This window comes from Uranotaenia lowii, chromosome 3 (genome assembly GCF_029784155.1).
Source record: "Uranotaenia lowii strain MFRU-FL chromosome 3, ASM2978415v1, whole genome shotgun sequence".
In the NCBI taxonomy this organism is placed as follows: Eukaryota; Metazoa; Arthropoda; class Insecta; order Diptera; family Culicidae; genus Uranotaenia; species Uranotaenia lowii.
Window position 1 is genome coordinate 313,508,145 of NC_073693.1, and position 22,294 is coordinate 313,530,438.

Consider the following 22,294-nt stretch of genomic DNA (forward strand, 5'->3'; position numbering starts at 1 on the left):
TACCATTAACGTGTTATGGATGCTCAACAAGTAAGTTTACTATTTTTGAAAGAGCACTATTAGAATGATTTATTATACTGTCCTCAATAATCCATACGTAATCAATTTTGCGTATGACGATTAAACATTCAACACATGGTCATGAACAGGTGTCCGACGTAATCAATCGAGCAAAACAAGGGCATAAATTAAAATGTAAGTCACATCAATTTGTCACTTAAATTTGAATTTCTAATCAGTGCCAGTTACTACTTTAAATTATTCAACGATGTCAGTGAACTACTAGGGATTTCAGAAAGGATATTGTAGTTAAATTAATTTTTCAAATGTTTCCAAAAGTCAAAAATTGTTCACATACCCTAGTTTGTTTATTAGCATCAGCGTCACCGTTTCGCGTATCTCTATTTTACAACATCCGTTCAAGTTCAAACAGATGTTAGGGTGTTTCCACGAACGATGGATGTTGACAAAATAAACAAATTAATCAGAAAACTTTCAGTAAGACATACATTTTGGCAAAACAAATTTTAAAGCGAAGAATAAACGTGAAAATAACAGGCAAATATTGAAACTGTTTTAATTCAGTGGCCGAAAAACGAATACAAAAAGAAATTGGTCAAAATAAAGAATTTAAACACTTACAATCTCTTCCAAATATTTGAAGAATTATAGTAGGCCTATATTTTATTTTAAAAATTTTAAACGACTGATCGATCCATTATAGTAGAAATTTGGCTGACCCATCCTAGTGAGCCACTAAACTACTTGAACTATTATCGTCATCCGATCGTTATCATCCAGACAATCTACATATGTAGGTATGTAATCACTTCGGATGTTCTGTTTGTTCAGTAGAATGTGGTTGCACCCCGCCAATTCATTCACACTTTGTAAATAAGTTCCACTAAGGGGTGAAGGGAAGAAAAAATTAAAATTAATTGATCAAAAATTGATACAATCTGCTGATAGTTGTGGTTGTTGTTCTACCTACAAAAAAAGATCTTTCAGCTCACCGTACCCCACCGTCTCTGGTAGACTTTTCACTCAAGTGGGTTAGTATGGCAAAGCCTAACTATATCAGTTCGACGACACGTTGAGGGAAATTGCTGCTAGAGCAAGAGCACAGGAATGTCGAAGGGAGCGCCACATCTAAACCAACGTGCGCGAACTTGCCGGTCCTAGCAGCGCGGCTCCTAGAGAGTGTCGATGAACTAGTGCTCCCGTTCAAGGCCATTCTAGCGGGCGACCAAACTACTAACTGACAAGCAAATGCATCGCTAGAATAGTTCATGCATACTTTGAAAATTACTTAAACATTGTAAAAAATCCAATTGAAATTAAAAACGAAAATCTCAGATATGTCTAGAGTGTTATCAATACATTAAAAATACTTTTGTATTTTTTAAAAATAAACCCTGAAAGTGCTATAGTGGCTCTTCTATAGCACAATAACCCTAGAGGGCTTGCTTGGTTATTGCCAGCTAAAACATTAAGAAAAATCGATTAATTATTTCTATCAAAAACCAAAAATTGTCATTTTATGGTGAAAAATTACTCACATAAATGTGAGAGTGCCCGTGGATGTTATAAAAAAAATAATAATATCAATTAAGGAGTGTATTCGAAAAATTCGCAAAACTTTGCCTTGTGGGTAATTTTTGAATGCATGAATGGAATTTGTTGAAATTTTCAGCGAAGCTACCTGGCAAAGTTTTGTGATGTTTTTCAGTGGTTTTTGAGATAGCGTCCAATAAAGAAGTTTTTCGATTTTAAATTTTGGGCAACACGTAAGCCCTCTATAATGCATACTATGAACCACCCTTTTTTTAAATCAAAGCTAATTTGGATGACGTTTTCTGTTTCTTGAAGTTTTGCCTTCAAAATAACTCAAATTTTTTTATTTGGTCGAAGTTATAACGAATTTAGCCGATTGTCCTCCTTAGGCACAAACACAACATATTTGACTTTTTATCACTCCATCACAGTTTTTGCGTAATGGCATGATTCCAGATCCAATTTAAACATAGTTTAAACTTTTTTGAGGCATATTAAAATGCTTTTCAATGAAAAAAGTTTCATTTGGAAGCAGTTTCGTATATTTATCAATTTATCGTGCCAATCGTTATGAAACACTGAGAGATTTGCAGTTTCCACAGATCGTTAGCCAAGTACTAGACATCAAATGTTTCAAATATTTCTCCTTGTTTACCTACGGAAAATACAAGCAAGACTTGTCAACGTAAAGTTTCTGCCTGGAAACCTGCCTGGTGACCGCTACAAAATATTTCAAAATAGTTCCCCTTTAACAGTCCAAATAATTTGCGCACGATTTGACCACCGTATTTTGTTTATTTTACCGGTGGCAGCTTTTCTACCTTGTAGAAATGAAATCATTATGTTTATTAGTCAACTAGAAGAAGTAGTTAGGAACATTTATCTTTTTTGTCACTTCCTCTATTCATATTCTCGGATTGAGCTTGAAAAGCCCTCTCACATTCTTCAACTTCTTGGAATCAATCATCTTCACTTTTATTCAAATGTTAGCTCGCTGTTGGATTCTCTACAAGTTTTAGAACGAATGTCTACAAGAATTTTGGTCGAATAGTTGATTTCCAGCTGTTTTCGAGTCTCGCACTTGGACATTCCTGGATTTTTCTCGATCCTTCCCAACAAATTTTGTCAACCAACTTTAGTATTGGGCGATATCCCAAAAACCACTTGACAGATTGTCACCTAATTAGGTACACGTACCAATACATTACTAAGTAGTTTCACTGAAAATTTCCTTATTTTCCATTCATGCATTCAAAAGTTATTCACAAAACAAAGTGTTGCATTTAATCGAATACCCTCGTACGGTGAATTTTTACTTAGGAAAGCGACCGTGAAAAATTATTTAACGAATTTTAACATGATGAACCCCGTGAAGGTTCTCGGAAATAGGCTACCACGCTTGAGATCTGGACGGCAATTTTGCTAAAAGCAGGAGTAGACGATGGACAGACATCCTTGGAAATGCGTGTTCCGTGATGATTTCCCAAAATCCTTCTCGTTTTAAGGCACAAATTGTGGAATCACAATAATCACTCTCGTTTCTTCTGCACATATTGCCGAAGGCCGTTAAAATTGCGGAAGACTGCCATAAGCTGTGGAAGACCACCATAAATTATGGCTAAAGAAAGACATGCTCGACACACGAGATTCTGTTCACAGGCTATCTCTGCACAGTTCTATGTTGTTTCAATCATCAGCCAAATAATTTTTAGAAAATAATTTTTTTATGTCATACCTACCAAAAAGTGATTCCTAGATTGAGCATTTTCATGGGCAGCAAACTGAAAAGATGCGAAATCTTGTGAAGTGCAACTTTGCAGGCAAAACTAGAAGGTTATACTCTAAGGTTGCCAGATTGCCCGGTTTTATCCGGGTTTGCCCGGATATTCGATAGAAAAAAAACTGGAACAGTCCAGCCCGGCCTGGATTCCATTGAAAAAAAGCCAGAATTTTTCCTGGGCTTCATTCATTTTTATTAACATTATTTGGTAAATCAAACAAAAAAAAAAACAAATTGGGTTGTAAAAAATTTCTATTTATGCGTCCAAAACGATTTTTTTAGTTTGAATTTTACAAAAAGAATCTTAAAAGGTTTTTTTGAAGCCTAAAATAATATTTTAAATCTGTCGATGAATTTTGGTGAAGAAGTTAATTTTTCATTTTTTTTGGTCTTTAATTTTGTTGAGTAATTTTTGGGTTTTGACAAAATTTGCCCGGATATTGCCCGAATTATTAGTAGCCAATTTTTAAATCAAATGCCCGGATTTTGCCGTGATTGTTTCAAATTTTTGCTTATGCTTATCAGCAACCTTAGTAGAATCATCATAAGATTCAGTTAAAAGTAAAATCGATTAGTTCAGTTCGTAGGTTACCAAAGTTATCGACACGAAAATTTAGTTTTTTAATGCACAGGAGCAGAGTTGCAAAATCATGTTGGTATTTTTTGCAAAACAATCAGCAAATATAAACTTCATTCTGCTAGGGACCTTGCCACGAGCAGAGATGTGTCAGGATTCTATCGCCCTAATATGTTAAAAATTGTTTTTGTTTTTCACAAGTTTTGTTGTGTATCGAATCTTAGTCGTCGTTTGAGGTTTATTTTACATGACTAATTGCTGACCAACATTTGTAGCCTGGCAGGGACAAATCAGCTGGAAATTTCAGCGATCTAAATACGCTTAGTTTTTCGGTAATTCATAATTTAAAATGCTGATGTAAGCCTTGACCAAAAATTATCCATTATTAAAATTATTATATTTATTAAAATTATTATATTACTAGCTGATTCCATACGAACTCCGTTTCGCTTTCAACTTGGAATATGTCATGAACAGTTTGTTTGAAAGCCAATTGCCAAGCATTTTCCAGATGCACTTCTGAATTCATTGTTAAGTAATAATTGCCAAAATATTGGTCGATCACTTTGTCTGTCGTCTGCTACTAAATTTGAAATCAGAAATCCTTTGACCGTGCCAAAAAACCACGTGTATAAATTTCGACTTGATCATTGCATACCGTCAAACGGGGCATCATGCAACAGCGGGGTTAGATGCAACATTTATATAACACCACACTGTACCACGGGTACCCAACCCCGGTGGATGCTTTGGTCGCATGCAGACTGAGAAGGTGGCCGCACGCGTCTGTTCCCCAGGTCAGGGGCGGCGTGCAACAACAACCGAGCGTCTGTTCTCCAGGTCAGGGGCGGCTCAAACAGCGTCTGTCTTGCAGCAAGCGGCTGAATTTATGAAATGCAGCTCCCGCCAGCTAAGTCCAAGATGGCAGCCCCATCGCGGGATAGGGACTTTAGGCTAACAACCTACTGCTCCTGATACCTTATATTGTTACAGAAACTGAGAGAAGAAATAACCGAATTGGAACTTTGGCAACGACTTTTAGCATGAAAACACGGACTAGAATTGGAACTTGGAATGTTTTGACCCTTGCCCAGCCAGGAAAGCTGGCTCAACTTGCTAGAGAAGCTAGCCGCCTCAAGCTAGAGATATTGGGACTGAGCGAAGTCCGTTGGCCTAACACTGGAGAACACAAGACACAGTCCGGGCAAGTACTGCTTTACTCTGGCATACGAGGAGAACATGCTACTCGGGAACGAGGAGTTGGTTTCCTGTTAAGCCCGCAGGCCCATGCGGCCCTCATAAGATGGGAACCGATAAACGAAAGAATAATCGTAGCCAGATTCAGAACACGGGTTAGAAACCTTACAATGGTCCAGTGTTATGCGCCAACTGACGTTGCCGATTTGCAGGAGAAAGAGCAGTTTTACAGTCAATTGAACAGCGTGGTTGAGAGAATTCCGAAGGGTGACATTCAAATCCACTTAGGCGACTTCAACGCAAAGATTGGCTCCGATAATCAGGACTTTGAGCGCATCATGGGGCGCCATGGTCTAGGACAGATGAGCGAAAACGGAGAGCTGTTTGTAGAATTTTGTGGCAACAACAACATGGTGATCGGTGGATCGCTCTTCCCCCATCGACCAGCACATAAGGTCACTTGGGTATCCCGAGATGGCCGAACAGAAAATCAAATTGACCACATCTGCATCAGTCGAAAATGGAGAAGGAGCCTTCTTGATGTCCGCAACAAACGAAGCGCAGACATTGCATCCGACCATCACCTCGTCCTTGGCGAGATACGACTGAGGGTTGCGCGTGTCCAACGGCGCGAGGAGAAAGTCGGGTGTCGATACGACGTCCGCCGGTTGGAGAATCCAGAGGTGAAAAGGGCATACGTTGAACAGCTAGAATCCCGAGCCTCGGAACTGCCGACAGACGGAACAGTCGAAGAACAGTGGTGTGGAATCAAGAATGCCTTTATCACGACGAGCCATGGTACTCTCGGTAAAGTTTGTGGAAGACGAAGTGAATGGATGTCGGATGAAACCTGGAGGATGATCGATGATCGGAGAAAGGCGAAAGTCGGAATTGAGCAGGCATGTACCGGGTCAGCCAAAGCAGCCGCCCGCTTACGATATGCGGAGCTGGAAAAGGCAGTTAAACGAGCTTGTAGACGAGACAAGAGAGCCTGGACAAACTCCCTAGCCGAAGAGGGAGAAAGAGCCGCCGCCATTGGAGATATCCGATTATTATATGATATTTCTCGCCGCCTTAGTGGTGCAAGGACTAATGCAAGAATGCCGCTGAAAAACCGAGCAGGTCAGCTGCTGACAGATCGAACAGATCAGCTCAAGCGTTGGACTGAGCATTTTGATCAACTTTTCCGAGTTACAAATAGCAATGGCCAACAGAACCCGCAGCTCGAGGCGCCCACAGTAAGTCGCATTAATGGCGTCAACTCGGAAGCGCCCACGCTGGCTGAAATAGAAGCGGCAATCAAGGACATGAAATCCAACAAAGCGCCTGGAATCGATTGCATTCCTGCTGAAATGCTCAAAGCCGACCCTGCCTTGTCAGCACAAATGTTGCACCGTCTTTTCGCTGACATTTGGGATACTGCAACATTCCCGGCCGACTGGATGCAGGGTATCCTCGTAAAGGTCCCAAAGAAAGGAGACCTAACAGAGTGCGGTAACTGGCGTGGCATAACTTTGATCTGTACAACCCTTAAAGTACTCTGCAAAGTGATCCTGAACAGGATCCAGGAGAAAATCGACGCTACACTCCGACGGCAACAAGCTGGATTCCGATCCGGACGATCATGTGTGGACCACATCACAACGCTACGAATAATACTGGAACAAATCAACGAATTCCAGGACTCTCTTCTGCTGGTGTTCGTTGATTTCGAAAAAGCATTTGACCGACTGAACCACGAAAACATCTGGGCTGCTCTTAGACGACGAGGGGTCCCAGAGAAACTAGTCCATCTCATCGAAGCACAGTACGAGGCATTTTCGTGCAAGGTCTTACACGACGGTGTCTTGTCCGAACCAATCCCGGTAACTGCTGGAGTGAGACAAGGATGTATTTTGTCACCGCTGCTTTTTCTCATCGTAATGGATGAGATCTTGACTGGATCGATTGACTGTAGACCAAACCGAGGATTGCCGTGGAATCCTTCAACCATGGAGCAACTGAACGACCTTGACCTGGCAGACGATATTGTTTTGCTCGCCCAAACACAACAAGACATGCAGAGCAAACTCGACGACCTCACCGAAAGCTCCAAGGCAGCAGGTCTCAAAATCAATGTCGGAAAGACCAAGTCGATGGAAATCAATACAGAAAATCGTTCCAATTTCGTGGTAGCTGGACAACAGGTTGAGACAGTGGAGTGCTTCCAGTATCTTGGTAGCCAGATTACGCCTGATGGTGGTACCAAGAAGGACATCGAAACCCGGATCAGAAAAGCCCGATTTGCGTTTGCGAGTCTCCGAAACATCTGGCGGTCACGCCAGATCTCTCTACGAACTAAGATCCGAATCTTCAACTCAAACGTCAAATCCGTATTGCTGTACGGGTGTGAGACTTGGTGCACATATGCGGTGACGACGCGAAAACTGCAAGTTTTTGTGAATCGGTGCCTGCGGAACATCATCCGCGCTTGGTGGCCTGGCAACTGGATCTCAAACGTAGAACTTCATCGCCGGTGTCATCAAAAGGCGCTAGAAATCGAGATTCGGGAACGTAAGTGGAGATGGATTGGGCACACGCTGCGAAGAGATGAAAACGAGATTTGCAGAGAGGCGCTTGACTGGAATCCAGATGGGCATCGAAGAAGAGGCAGGCCCAAAAGCTCGTGGCGGCGAAGTCTAGCCGCTGAAATCCGCACAGTTGACGAGAACCTTGGCTGGCAGCAAGTGAAGACGCTGGCTCCGGATCGCCAGCAGTGGAGATCTTTTATCTCAGCCCTATGCGCCGGTCAATCGGCGCTGGACCCTTAGGTAGGTAGGTAGGTACACTGAATAAATTTTTAATTTTATGTATTGTAATAAAGTTGTCTTTTTATGATTACAAAATGATGATGACAAAATTTCTCGCATCTTAAGCTAGTTTTTTTAAGTTTTTTATTTTTATACTAGCTGATCCCATACGAACTCCGTTTCGCTTTCAACTTGGAATATATCATAAACCAGGGATGAGCAAGACGCGGCCCGCGGGCCGCATGTGGCCCGCGAGACCCTTTTGTGCGGCCCGCGAAGCTTTATCCAAATTTTTATGCCTTTACTTTTTTCTACAATGAATTTTTAAGAAAATTAAAACGACCGGATAAAAAATGCACTTTACTGCATTTGCCCCACAATCATTCAGAATTTTAACTTTTTCTGACATTTTAAGCATTTATTTTGTTCTATTCAAGGCGTAAATGCAATATTGTTTATTGGCGTAACGTTATACTGGAGTTTGTTTGGGTAGACCATATCGGATGGTAAAAAAAAGGCTTATCTTGTTGACGTTCAAAATAGAAAGAGGCATTTTATTTTATTCATGTTGAACATTACAGTTTTTACCGCCCTGATTCTCTATATTATTCTTCATATTATTTAACAAATTATGATAAAATGGCACTTTACAATCAAATTATGTTAAAATATCGAGGGTTTTGAAGAACATTCAAAATTATTTTAATTTAAGGTGACCAATATGTACAAGATTGGTCAGCAATCCTACCACTTTGGAAAGCAAAAACCATTAAAGTGAGTCGAAAGAGCAGCCAAAAAGAAATTTCGATGGCCGTTAGTCTTTATTGTAGTTTCAAGCAAACATAAAGTTGTTTGATAAAAAATACGCTCCGCAGATATTTTTTTACAAATAATTCTATCCAGTTCGGTAAAAAGGCTTGTTCTGTTAGCATTCAAATACTGGCAAGAAAATTTTAAATAAAACCTTGTGAAAATTTGTTTATTTGTATATTGACGAAAATTACGAAAGTTTAATAATAAAGCCTGAGTGAGCTATTTTTAACTTTATATCAACATGAATCAGCCGGCATCACAGTTATCGACAAAAATTATCAGTTTTTCATAAATACAATAAATATCTGAAATTCTGTAATTCGACCCGAGAGGTCTTTGACGATTGTCTTTGATGCTTTTTCAGAAATTTGAAATCTGGATAAAAATTCTTAAATCGAGAATGTATTTTTTAAGATTAATAGTTGCCCAAAAATATGTAAAATTATGTATCTTTCTGTGATTTCGACAACCTTGCTCAACCTTTCAATACAAGGATCCATTACAGGGCTTAAATTAAAAAACGAAGTTTTTACCGTTTGTAGGAAAAAAAATCTAGGCTTTGAGGACACGTTGTATTGTGGAAAAACAAATCAGAGAAAGTCAATTAGCGATTCAACGTCTAACGCTAAGAAGACGGTAATTTCTTTGAATATATACTTTTCACAATCTTAGTTATCACTGTGGTAAGCTCCAGAAGATTTTTAAATAGAAGTGGTAATGAATAGTACCATCGGATCTAACAAAAATGTTGTAAGAACGAATGTTCGCCAAGAAGTTCTATTAAAAAATGGAGAGAATTCAAACATGAAAAAGATTTAGTGATGTACCTTTTCAATATCGGGTATTTGAAAACTGGTGTTAAATTTTTGTTTCTAAACACGTAAACTCGTTTTATCTATCCTTTTTCATATTTGTTTTGCCAAAAATTTATAGTTATAAAAATGACGTGAAGCTCTGCTTATCATTGAAAAAAAAAATATATTAAGTGCGGCCCGCCGACAAGGTTTCAAATTTAAATTGGCCCGTTGGTTCAAAAGGTTGCTCACCCCTGTCATAAACAGTTTGTATGAAAGTCAATTGCCAAGCATTTTCTAGATGCATTTCCGAATTCATTGTTAAGCAATAATTGCGAAAGTACTGGACGATTTCTTTTTCTGTCATCTGCTACTAAATTTGAAATCTGGAATCTATTGACCGTGCCAAAAAAAAAACTCGTGTATAAATTTCGACTCGATTGCTGCATAACAACGCAATAATTGCCAAAAAATTAAACACCTTTCGGTGGCCTCTTATACAATCTTTGATATCTAATATCGATATCGAATATGCAATCCAATGCATAATAGCGTCAAAATTGCTAAAACGGGGAAAATTAATTAATATGGACGAACCCTTTCGTCGACCTCTTGCGAAACATTTGACATCTGAAATCGATTGCCCGTCATTCAAAACTACCGTGTGCAAATTTTCATCCCAATCCCATGTATAAAAACGATGAAATTGAAAAAATATTGAAAGGTTTATATGGACGACCCCCTTTTCCGGCCCTTTACACTGAATTTTATACCTCAAATCGATTGCTCGTCCCTCAAAACTCTCGTGTACCAATTTTCATCTGAATCCGATGTATAATAACGACAATATCGCATAAACAGTGAATAGTTAATATGGACGACCCCTTTGGCCGACCCCTGATTTAAATTTTTATAAGTGAAATCAATTGTTTGCCCCTAATAACTCCTATGTGCAAATTTTCATCTCAATCCGATGCATAAAAACGTCAATATCACAAAGATATTGAAAAGTTAATATGGACGACCCCTTTTGCCGGCCCCTTACACAGAATGTGATACCTCAAATCGATTGCACGTTACTCAAAACTATCGTGTACCAATTTTCATCTTAATACGATGTATAATAACATCAATATCGCAAAAACAGTGAACAGTAAATATGGATGACCCTTTTGGCTGACCCCTTACACAAATTTTGACACCTGAAATCGATTGCTCGTCTTTCTAAACACTCATGTGCAAATTTTCAACACAATCCGACAAAAAGTAACATCAATATCACGAAATCAATATTTGTCTTGTATGGACGACCCCCTTCAGAAGGGGTCATCCGAAAATCTGAAAATATTTTTCATCCTTCCTGGTCCTAATGAGCATCCATACCAAATTTCAGAACTCTAGCCCTTAATACGGCTGAGTCTATAGAGGACAAACAAACAAACAAACAAACAAACAAACAAACAAACAAACAAACAAACAAACAAACAAACATACAGAAATTGCTTTTTATATATATAGATATATAGATATAGATTTTTGCCTTGACTCCCCGGATGATCTTTAACCGTAGTTTCCGATCATGTGCTCCACTCCAACTTTGGTTTGAACTTTGTGGACTTTCTTGACAGTGTTTTTATACTTTTGCACCACTCAAGCATATTTCATAATTTATGGATTTTGAAGGAAACTATGAACAATTATTTTTGTCTTCTTCTCTTGTGTCTTGAATATCTGAGAAATGCGATAGTTTCAAATTTTGAAAAATACTAGACTGAATAGTACAGTTTATCCAAAGCTGTCAAAACTTTGCATGTCCGATTACTAGAAACTTAGCTATCAGTCCCATTTTTAAATGAACTAAGCTTTATATATACCGTAACCGGGATTCGATCTCATGACCGTTGGCTTAGAAGAATAGGATGCTATTCTCTACGCCACGGGCTGCGGCAATTCATTCTAGATTTGATGTTATTTCATTGGCAAATCGATTCTTGAATAACCAAAAACAAACGTTATTAAACAAATACCTATTAAAAACCAGCCAAAAGCATCGGAAATTAAAATAAATATATACTGAACCTACTCGCAAAACAGTCCCATACGCATTTTTGTCATTTTTTTTGTTTCCTGACAGATTATCCTTTTTGGCATTGGACTTCAAAATAAAACAATAAAAAAGATAGTTTGTTCTAGAAATTTCTAAAACAGATTCAACCCGTGATTATCTCATATGAAATATAACCTCACAAGAGATCCATATGTGAATTATGATGACAAAAAATTCAAAATATTCTTTGAAGACCGACTACAAAGATAGAAGGAATGACTGCCTAAGAAAAAGCACTACCAGATACAATTAAAAACAAAAGAGACCCATCTTATGACATGGAACTTAACATTTCCCCCCAGAAGTTTGTTTTGATAGTTGATTACTGCTTTAGAAAAATTAGAAATAGAGTAATCTAAGAAAAAAAAGTACAATGGTACAAATGTATTCGGCATGGGTTTGTTATGTGAGTAGATTTGGAAAAAGGCTCGTATATACCCGCATAATATTCCAAAACAGAAAAAGCTTATTTTCTTGCTTGCTCGTTTTATTTTTTTCATATGGGAGTACTGCCGTTCCAAGCAAGACTGTCCCATGTGACTTTTGGGTCATTTTCACTTTTTTGCTGGAAACGGTCTCTTTTAGTGTTAACTTTCGAATAAAAACACAAACAAGTATACTTTGTTCTGAACTTATACGAAATTTTCATCAAGTTGGTTGTCTCTATGTTGATAGTTCTACGCAAGAATGTCACACTAGAGAAAATTCTATGAAAAATGCAAATTTTATCAAAAACATGTCTTAAGATGAGTTTAAACTGTTGAATTTAATGGTATTCACTGAAAAGAACACTAAAATAGAGGGCGGAGGAGGAGCGAGAAGTCTTGAGTGTTCTATTCAGAGATATTTTCACAAAACACTTTATATTTATATTATTCCACTTTTATAAAAAAAATGGAACGTACTTCTCAAATTACGGTTTAACTTGAGTTTTTGGGAAAAAAAATAAACTATACGAGCTTTTAAAATGATAGAAAAATTGAAGCCGTGTGACAGTTTTTCGTAGAACTAGCCTCGGTATGCGTTCTGATTCTACGCAAAAGTGTCACACGAAGTATTTTTGGCTCTAATTTGTTTTTTTTTTGTAGGGAATGTTATTTTTTTGGCAGAAAACATTGTAAAATGATTAACTTGAACTGTTCACTGCGAAAAAACTGTCGGTGAATTTTTAGTTCGAGAGAAAAATTGAAAATATAGTTTATATTTCAATTGCGTTTTTCTCGTTGCACGTTTTTCCATATGGGACATTCTTGCTTAGAACGGGGGAGTAGCTACACGGAAAATAACAAAAAGGTCAAACTTAACGAGGTAAAAAGGTGAATGCTTGTGAAATCCAAAAAGATAACTAACCTCACAACGAGGTAAAGTTTATCTGAATCGAGCAGACAAAAAAGGTAGAATTCACCTTGAAAAAAAGGTTAATCCAAAAAAGGTAAAGCTTACCGCATAACAAGGTGAAGTTTACCTGAATTGAAAAGAACAAAAAGGTACAATGCACCTAGAACTTTCTACCTTTTCGAGGTAAAGCTCTACGAGGTAAGCTGGTAAAGTTGACCTGGATTGCGCTGAACAAAACGGTACAGTTCGCCTCGAAAAAAAGTAATTATTTCCCGAACCCGTTTATTGAGGTTAAGTTGTTTGTTTTCATTCAAGAATAAGTTTTGTTTCGTGTGCAATATACGTAAAAATAGGCGAGGTGGTTAGACCATGTGGAGCGTGATCTGGCGAATGTGGGATGTACGAGAAATTGGAAAACGGTTGCCATGGACCGAGTGAGTTTTATGAATTATGTTCGTCAAGGTATGTCGTGAGACGGAATGCTATGAAAATAAAATAAACGTGAAAATATGAACATGAAGGTAAATTATGCATTTGTCTTCATTTTGCTGTGCTAGTTCTCACCATAAAACTATATTACAGATTGGCTTACTGAGCTACGTAGTGTTTTCCACAACAGCCAATACTATCCCCCAGCTGGCCGGATGCGCCGGCGCTTTAGCCAAAAGTGTATAGTTCTACTTACCTCAAACTTGGTATTGATTTTTGGAAATGCGGTAAAAAAGAACTGATAAAAGTATGGCTGTTATTTTAGGAAAAATGAGAGAAAGTAAATCCGTATAAAATCAAGTGTACGAATTATTTTTTGACATAATTTTGAGGACTCACTATTTTACAATGATTATTGCTTCGAAAGTACCTTTTTTAAAGATTTTCATGTTAAAATAATAGCTTTATGTAAATTTTTGAAAATTTGTTTTTATGTTTATTATTGCAATTGATATTGTTTCATTTTCTGAAGTAATTCGATACGAAGCACTATCGATACATCGAGAAAACAATTTAAAAAAAACCCTTCCTAATCACAAGACTATCAAATGACTAAATAATAAGATTCCTGTAAAAAAAAAAGTTGGCGTTACCTACTTTGAAAATTAGAAACGTGATATTTAAACCCAACATAAGAGGTTGTACGTTGTACCATGCCTCAATACAACAGTTTGCAGAATTGTATGACATGATTTGTTGAGTACAAATAAACAATCAATCAAATAAGGACAATATTTTAAAAAATATATGAAAAATAGTAGAGGAATAATGATAAAATTGAACAAATTTAACTTTAGAAAAATGATAACAAAATTGGCGTATAAAAGAGCGCGATATCTGAAATAAAAGCGAATTTCGGCCAGAAAAATATTTTGGAAAAATCATCAAGGCTTTAAGTAATCATTTTTATAAGCTGTGCTCAGCTCCTTCAACCACCTTGAGATTTATAATGACCTAAAATTGAATTCTGCCCGCATGTTTTTGGCTTAAAACAAGAATTTCACAGCCTGCCTTACCACAGAAAGAGATTTGATTTATTTATTTTTTATTTTACCAAAGTGTGTTGATAAGACTGGTAAGGTCTGTAAGAAGCTTTTCTATCTTTTTAATGTTGTTTTCTGGAATAGATGGTGTTATTTTGAGCGTTTCGGCTAATTTCTGGAATTTAAAGCGATCCTCTAAACCAAAATAGAGACGGATATGGAAATTATCCATGTTGTCATACATGGAGTCATACAAGTCATACATTGTATAACTTGTTCTAGAAACATTTTTATAGTGCCGAGCCTGCTTCTTTTTATAAAGCCACTAAAAAATTGAAATGTGACTTGAGATAATATTGAAAGGGTTTATAAGAACCTACCACCACCGTACCACCTTAAATTACTTTTAAAAAATTGAGTCATTCTACCTTTTTGCATAATAATAAAAAAAATCTTACTAAACCTACATATGAGCTCATCAATGTGTGCGTCAAATGCACTACGGCTGGATGCACACGCGCTAGCAGTAAAACTGCACTTTATTGATATGGCAAACAACAAAAAAGGGAAGTAAAAACTTGTAAATTACACATAGGCCTTCCAGCGCACACTGGTCGGTGTCAGTCTTTTTATCACTCATCTCCTCCTCGTTTTCCGATGGATGATTTTTCTAACGAGACACAGTTTGAGGAAAGTTTTATAAACAGAAAAAGCAACGTTCTACTTAGAACGAAGGGTGGGAGATGTGGCAAATCTTACAACCCAGTGGGAAATGTGCCAAACACGTGAATCTAAGGGTATGTACTTGACACAAGCATATGGGTAAAACGCAAAAATACTTTCCTATTGCTGATAAAGAAAAAAACCGTCTTGGGGTTAGCCCCGTAACCAGAGAGGAAAATCTCCGCTCAAGTGGGGAAGGTGAGCAATTGTAGCTTACCTACTTGTTGCCGGAATGGGTCAATATTTGTAAGGAAATTATATAACCAATGAGCTACAAGTTTTTTTTTCTCGTTAAAATGTATATCGAACCTATCTTGCGATTGATGGAATATTCAACGCTTTAGATAACCATATGAGTAAATTTGTAAAAATGCTCCTCAAATGAAAAAAAAACTTACATGGCTGAATCAAGATATATTATCTGAAAGGGACCAATATGAAGGAATGATTCATTGAAAATTATAAAAATTCAATAAATGTTTAGAATTAGGGAGAAACTTCGTCATAACTATTTGGGATTTTTAGATTGTTGTTTAGTTTTAAGAGGAAAATCTCGAGTTAAGTCAATCGTCGAAAGCAAACAAAAACTGGTGTTTATCTTTTCACCATTTAAGAAGAAAAATCCTACAACTCATCAATCGTCATTTGATTGCGACATTTTAAGGACTGAATTAAAAATAAACCCTAAAACATGAAACACTTTCCCAAAATACTTTGCGCTAAATGTGCCATGAAGAAAGCGCATCAAAAACTGCACAAATCAAATCGACAAACGTACGTACATACGTACGTAGACCCTCCCTCCTCTACCATAGGCCAGCAGCCTGGCTAGTGGCGTCGAAAAATCTACCGGTCATTGCTCAGCTCATGCAGCAGCACCCAACCCACAACACCAGCAGATGCTCTAGCCTGGTTGATTCAAATCGAGGGGCAAAGAGCCACTGACGGAATGAGGTGTGATGAGAAGGCTGCCCCGGCAAGCCCCGGCAAAACAGACCGCGGCACGTGGAGAATAAATTACTAATAAAAGCAACAAGTGTACTTACATTATAACTACAATGTAGTAAGACGCTACAAGACGACGGCGACGACGACGGCGACGACGACGGCGAATGATGAATCAGTATATAGTTAGTTATGTGTGGGGTTTTGGAATGATTTTAGACAAGTCCTCTCGAAGAAGTGGTGCCTTCTGTGTGATTCTACAGATAGCGCAGAGTGTCGGATTCCATCAGGGCTTCCGTGAAGCTTTCGATGCCGTCCGAGAGGATGGACATTTCTGGTGCCGTGGCACCGTTGTTGGCGGAGGCGTTGCCTGAATGAGTTACACTGTTTGTTGGGACGCTACCGTTGTTGTTGTTGTTAGTGGTTGATGAGGAATTAGGGTTGTTTCCGGTCGCCGCTTGTGTTTGGTAGAAAGAGTTCAACTTCCCATTGCTACTACGTTCGACCGAGTTACCGTTGATGAGAAAGTCACGGGAAGTTTCCGGACTGTACAGGAATAGTTGTTCTCTGTTTCCGTTATTGAGGGAAATCGAGGGAGTGGAAGGAACTGACTTCGGTAGCTCGAAGAGTGATTTTGAATTGGAAGCGTTAAGGGTGGCGAATCCTTGAGCGTTCAAAGGATTGAAAGATATTTGATGTGGGAGAGGTGTTGAAGGTACCGATCGTGATAGATTGTTGAAAGAGGAGATAGCGGTTTTTTGGAACATGTCATCCTGGTCCAGAATGTCTGCAATGTTTGGCTCGGTTTCTTCCAATTTGATCGATTGTTGAATGTTATCCGAGGAGGAAGGTTCCGTTAACATGTCCAGGATATTATTGGGATCGTTGAAATCTTCACATTCCGAAGGTACAGGGGTTTGAGAGACAGAAGTGAAATTTGAATGGTTGAACGCCTCGTAGTTGGGTATTAGAGGTACACTGCTCGATCGGGATTCAAGGGACCCGGGTAAGTTGGGATGAGGTTGCATTTGGGAGGATGGTCCACAAATTGGTTGAAAGGAAGGAATCATGTTGTTCGAGCAATGCAAATTGTTGGGATTCATACCGAATCTATAATTTGGCATCAGTGAAGGAGATGGTGGTGCGGAGGAAGGAAATTCGTTCTTGACGAACGAAGGTCGCTGTTGGTAGCCGGGAAGTTGACCCTGATGAGAAATGTTAACAGTTAATCCGTTGCTCGGAGGTTTATTTTTTCGATGAATGGGAGTATTTCTAGGGCTTACAAAAGGACTAGCATTCGGGGTGCTGTTCTGCTGAGTAGTTTTGTGCGATATGCCTCTAGGACTTTGCGGACCCGCTGATATTGGAACGAAATTATAATTTTTTCTTCGCCCATTGGGGCTCTGTAATGGTGCAGAACTTTGACCCGACGATCCTGCTGCGTTCTTACCTACACTGTTAAAGCTACTCTCTACTTTTACCGAGCTATTTCTAACACCTGAATTGTTGGAGGCTGCTCCATCACCTGAGGTACCTACAGAACTCCCCTGATGACGTTGTGATAGCATGGCTAATGAAGCAGCAGCTGATCCAGGCTGAAGATTCATTTGCTGCCCTATGCTGGCCCCATCAAAACTATCAAGTTGTCCACCTACCTTATCCGTTCCGCCTGCGTTCATGTTCTGCTCCAGCATACTTCTCAACTGGGATAGCTTCAACGAGTTTTCATTGTGCTCCAAGGAGTTTCCGATTCCGCTACTCGGCTCAATACCTGAACTGTTCATGCTTAATGCGTTATTGGAGCCATCAGCCTGATTTTCGTCTGGGAAGTACTGCAGCAGCTCCTGATCCTGGTCTTGCGAGTTTTCCTCGTCACAGTTCAGGTAACCGTCCAATGCATTTTTGTCCATGTTACAAATGCTGATGACTCGTTCGCGAGGAATGATGAAGTCGTCTCTACTGCTGGTAACTAGTTCATTCGAATCGATGAGTATCAAATTACCCATTTCATCGTACGCGGGAGCAGTATTGTTTTGTGCTTCGATCGACTGCTGCTGATGCTGTTGCAGCAGTCGGAGTCTTTTTTGGCGATTAAGCTGCGCTATGGTAGCTGCCCGCTTTGCCGCTGCACTTGTAGGCCTTATCGGACCAGGGATCGTTTGAGAAGTTTGGCTTGGTGCCTGCAGCTGGCTCATTTGTTGGGCCTTCAGTTGCTGTGCTTGTCTTACTTTCTTGCAGAAAATATTGTACTCAGCAGGGCTCCGCATCTCCCGGATCGCCACTGCAGCTGCTACAGCTGCCAGGGATCCGTTGTTGGTATCACAGTTAAAATTTGTACTTTGTACTTGCAGATGCTGTTGCTGCTGCTGCTGTTTGGACAGGGCCACTGAAGGATTGTTATTATTGTCCTCGTCTGTGAACTCCGGTTGTTCGTTTTTGATTGTTTGCTGTAGAATATCACCAACGGACGGCAGGGATAGAGGGTGCTGTCCTTTCAACGGAGATGCTCTGGGTGGCATCGGTGTAGCAGGACCATCAGCTTCCGATGGGGCAACCTCCGAGTCGATGCTGGCAGAAGTAGTCTTGCGACGTTTCCGTCGACGCTTTTTCATTGCTGCGGCCTGTTAGATTGAAAAAGGATGAAGAAAGAATCGATCATTATTTGGAGACTGCAGGTTGATTAATTTAAACTCGGTAAGTAACGTTTAAAAATCCAAAAATGCTATGAATAATTTAAAATCGCATGTCGCTAAAAAGATTTAAACAGTTTTTTTGCAAGCTTGGATTACAATATCAATCCTAGAAGACTTGCCATTTCTACAACAAGAATCACGTGGTGTAGTTGAAGAACACCAAAAGAGTATCACAAGAATATGACGTCTAAATCATTGATATTGAAAATTGTTTAAAAAAAAGTTTATTCTATAATTTAGCTGAAGTTTGATAATTTCATAATTTTTTTAAAATAACTATCGGTTTATAATTTTTTTGAGATTAATAGCCAGAAACCTTAAAAAAATTCTAAATTATTTCAACAAGATAAATCGGGGATTTTTCACCAATACGGTGGAGAGCAAATCGCAATCTAAATTGTTGTCTCAAAACGTAACCTAGGACTACTTTATCTCCTTTAATAAACAAAGCCAATGGAAAAAAAATCAACCAAGACAATAGCCGATATCAAAATATCAAAAGAGACGACCACGGAGCAGAATCAAAACATATGAGTAAGGAAAAAAAGGCAGGTCTGATTATCTACTGCTCTTATCGGCAACAAAAAAAAAACATTAATTGGGGGTACATTTTGAACTTTGACCGAGCACACCAACCTTAAATGCTAGCTAAAATTAAACAGCTGAACGCGATTCGAATGATTTCCTAAAAACAAATTCTCCGAGTTTTTGAATTTTAATTTGCTACTGCACTTGCTACAATCAACCATGTGGCTTTTGTTGGTTCACGATTATAGTCGTATGGTTCAGATCCATGTGCCTTAACTTGGAATGGCTGTTCTGCTGGTAAACTTTAACGTTCGATACTACTTTGGAATTGGATTGTATGTAGATAAAGTGGAAAACAAAAATAAACGAAATATTCTTGGCACGAAGCACTTGGGACTGGAAGCAACTCAAAGTGAAAATACCATGCTCGGATGCAGTGAGTTGGCTTTAGCCGATAGCAATTTTAATAGCCTCGTATATTTAGGTTTTATCAAATGATCAATTCCCAATAATAGTCTTTTTTTATTTCGATGATAGTTGTTTTACTATCACTTTATGGCATTCGCAACTTTATATCAATGTTATGGGTTGGCGGACAGTCATTAAACAAACTTATTCGGTACAACTGTGTTCGATTGTTCGATTGTATTGTTTGGGCTCGAACTCGTGGATATCGGCTCAGGAGGCAACTGACTTGCCAACTTAGCTATATTACAAGCCCTCCAAATAATAGTGCATAAAAGAAACTTGTATGTTCAACTCAACTTCAACCACTTCCACACAGCACATCAGATGTTGCGACATATGACAGTTGAGTTAAAGCAGAATAATGACATACCCGCAGAGTTTTGGATGCCCTAAGCCGACAGGAACTTTCGCTATATAAGATTTAATAACGTTAGATACCTAACGGGTAGAAGCCCCTGGCTATTGTCCGGGATTTTATCGCGTGGGCCGAGGAAAGGAGAAGCCCGCTACGGGACCATTCAAGTTTTACTTAACGCTATTTTTGATTATTTTCGACCCCCCTCTCCTCTTCCTACGTAACACAATCGTCTAAAATTTTCTATATAAATACCACAAAACGTAACAAGTTGCTACACACTCTCCACCCCTAAACACGTTACGTTATATTTGAATGGCCCCTAACTAGTCCAAACACAAATTCTGCTGAGAGATCTGGCAAGCCGAAGTTTTAAAATCGAAAATACCTAAACTTGAGACTGTCGACGAATTGTCTTGTAGTGTGGACTAGCCCAAAAAACCCTCAATTCTTGATGTTTTTCAGAGGAGCTATAATAAAAAATAATGCATAAAACCAATAAAGTGGAATAAATTGCATGAAAGCTTGTGTGCAATAAAATTGCACAATATCCATAAATCAAGATTTTTTTAATCGAAAAATTCAATAAAATCAATCAATCAAAAGGTGATAAAAATCCCATCTTCCACAATTTGTTTCTAGCTCTTGTAATCTTTCAGATATTTGATAAATTTTCCAAAATTACCATAAAATACTTAAAACTTTATTCATTCCCCCTTCAGATTTCGAAGGGGGGGGGGGGGGGTTCCCAAAAGAAGAAATTGATATTTGTTACGGCCTTATCAACTTTGGTGTTTTTTAAGCCGTGGAAGAGATTAGTGTTGGTTTATTTTAATGCCCGCCTTCGTGTTGAAGTTTCTTTTCACCTAGAAATAAATCATCTGGTCCCCCGTCAGAAGTGTTCTGTATGCTGGAGGAATGCAACAAGTACGGTGTAGTTCGGAGTCTGAAAAGCCTTACCCGATCAACGGCGTTAATGTACCCAGCTGTAGATAGGTGTTTGTCGAGTTTCACTAATAACACTAGTTTACAGTATTTTTGAACTAAGTAAATAAAGATCACTTTTAATGTGAAATCGGGCCTTGAATCCAAAAATGAAATTAAAAAAGATCTCAGCAGAAAAGTTTTGAGTTATGCTCCGAATATGAAATTTTCGAAAAATTAAAAAAGTACTTGTACTCTGATTCCAATATCTCGGAATTCATAACATAAATTTGAAATCCCCTTTTGCATATTGAAGATGAATTAATTTTCTATCGATCTAGTATTGTTGATGTTAGTGACTTTATGACAGAAAAAATAAAAAAACGCATTTTTTTGGAGAACATTTTGTTTTATCGAAAGTTTTAGTCTCAAAGGTAACTTTTAAAAAATCTGATTTTGTATTGGCATTGAAAAAACAATTCAAAACGAAGATTTCAAGTGGCTATTTATCGAAATCGGTTGACAATTGAAAAAGTTAAGGTTACTTTACCGTAAAAGTAATTTTTGAATTTTTGAATAATTTAACGAATCGCAGTGTACTTATCATAGTATAGGAAGAATCTAACATAGTAAATCTCACTCAAGTCACTCAAAGTCAAAATTTATTATAAGCTTAACAGAAGATCAAATGTAAATTTTCAGAACGATATGACCATGAGGAGGGGTTGCTATTGAGTCTCAACCGTAAATGGGATTTTAAGGTATATTGCTCGAGAGAAGCAAAAAATACTGGTTTTTCATGAATAACATTTTTTCTCCACAAGCCGATATATTTTTAAAGCCTAAATTGAGACAAATATTTCACTTGAAGACTGCAAAAATGACTTTTTGTTCCCATATCACTGTGGTCCAAAAGGGCTAAGAGTGGAACTTTTTTCGTAGCGCCTCTATCTTTTATCTTATCTCTTAAGTGTCTTCAGAACATTTGCTTCTTCAAACATGCTTCATAACTTGAAAGCATCAACCATAAAAAATTGAAAATTCTAACTATTTATTTCAATAGATAGAGCTTTACTTTATACTACAAAGTTATAAAATACGTAAAAATATGATACTTTGTTGAATACATCAAAACTCCATCTCTTTTCAGTGCAGAGTTATAAAGGTTTTATTTTGAAAGTTATTTAAAAGTTAGTTTATTAAACTTAACTATAGTTAGACGAGGATTTACATGAAC

At 38.1% G+C, this 22,294-nt stretch overlaps 1 protein-coding gene across 2 annotated transcripts in view; it reads right to left on the reverse strand.

Moving 5' to 3' along the window:
- Nucleotides 1-22,294, reverse strand: part of LOC129757824 (putative uncharacterized protein DDB_G0277255) — a 97,933-nt gene that overhangs the window by 44,624 nt on the left and 31,015 nt on the right. The window contains exon 7 of one of the 2 annotated variants that reach the window (XM_055755146.1): nucleotides 16,347-18,710. The exons of the other annotated variant lie outside the window; for it this stretch is intronic. Coding sequence (XP_055611121.1) covers nucleotides 16,347-18,710 — 2,364 coding nt within the window. Of the gene's footprint in view, nucleotides 1-16,346; nucleotides 18,711-22,294 lie in introns of those variants that run through there. 2 annotated transcript variants of the gene reach the window in all.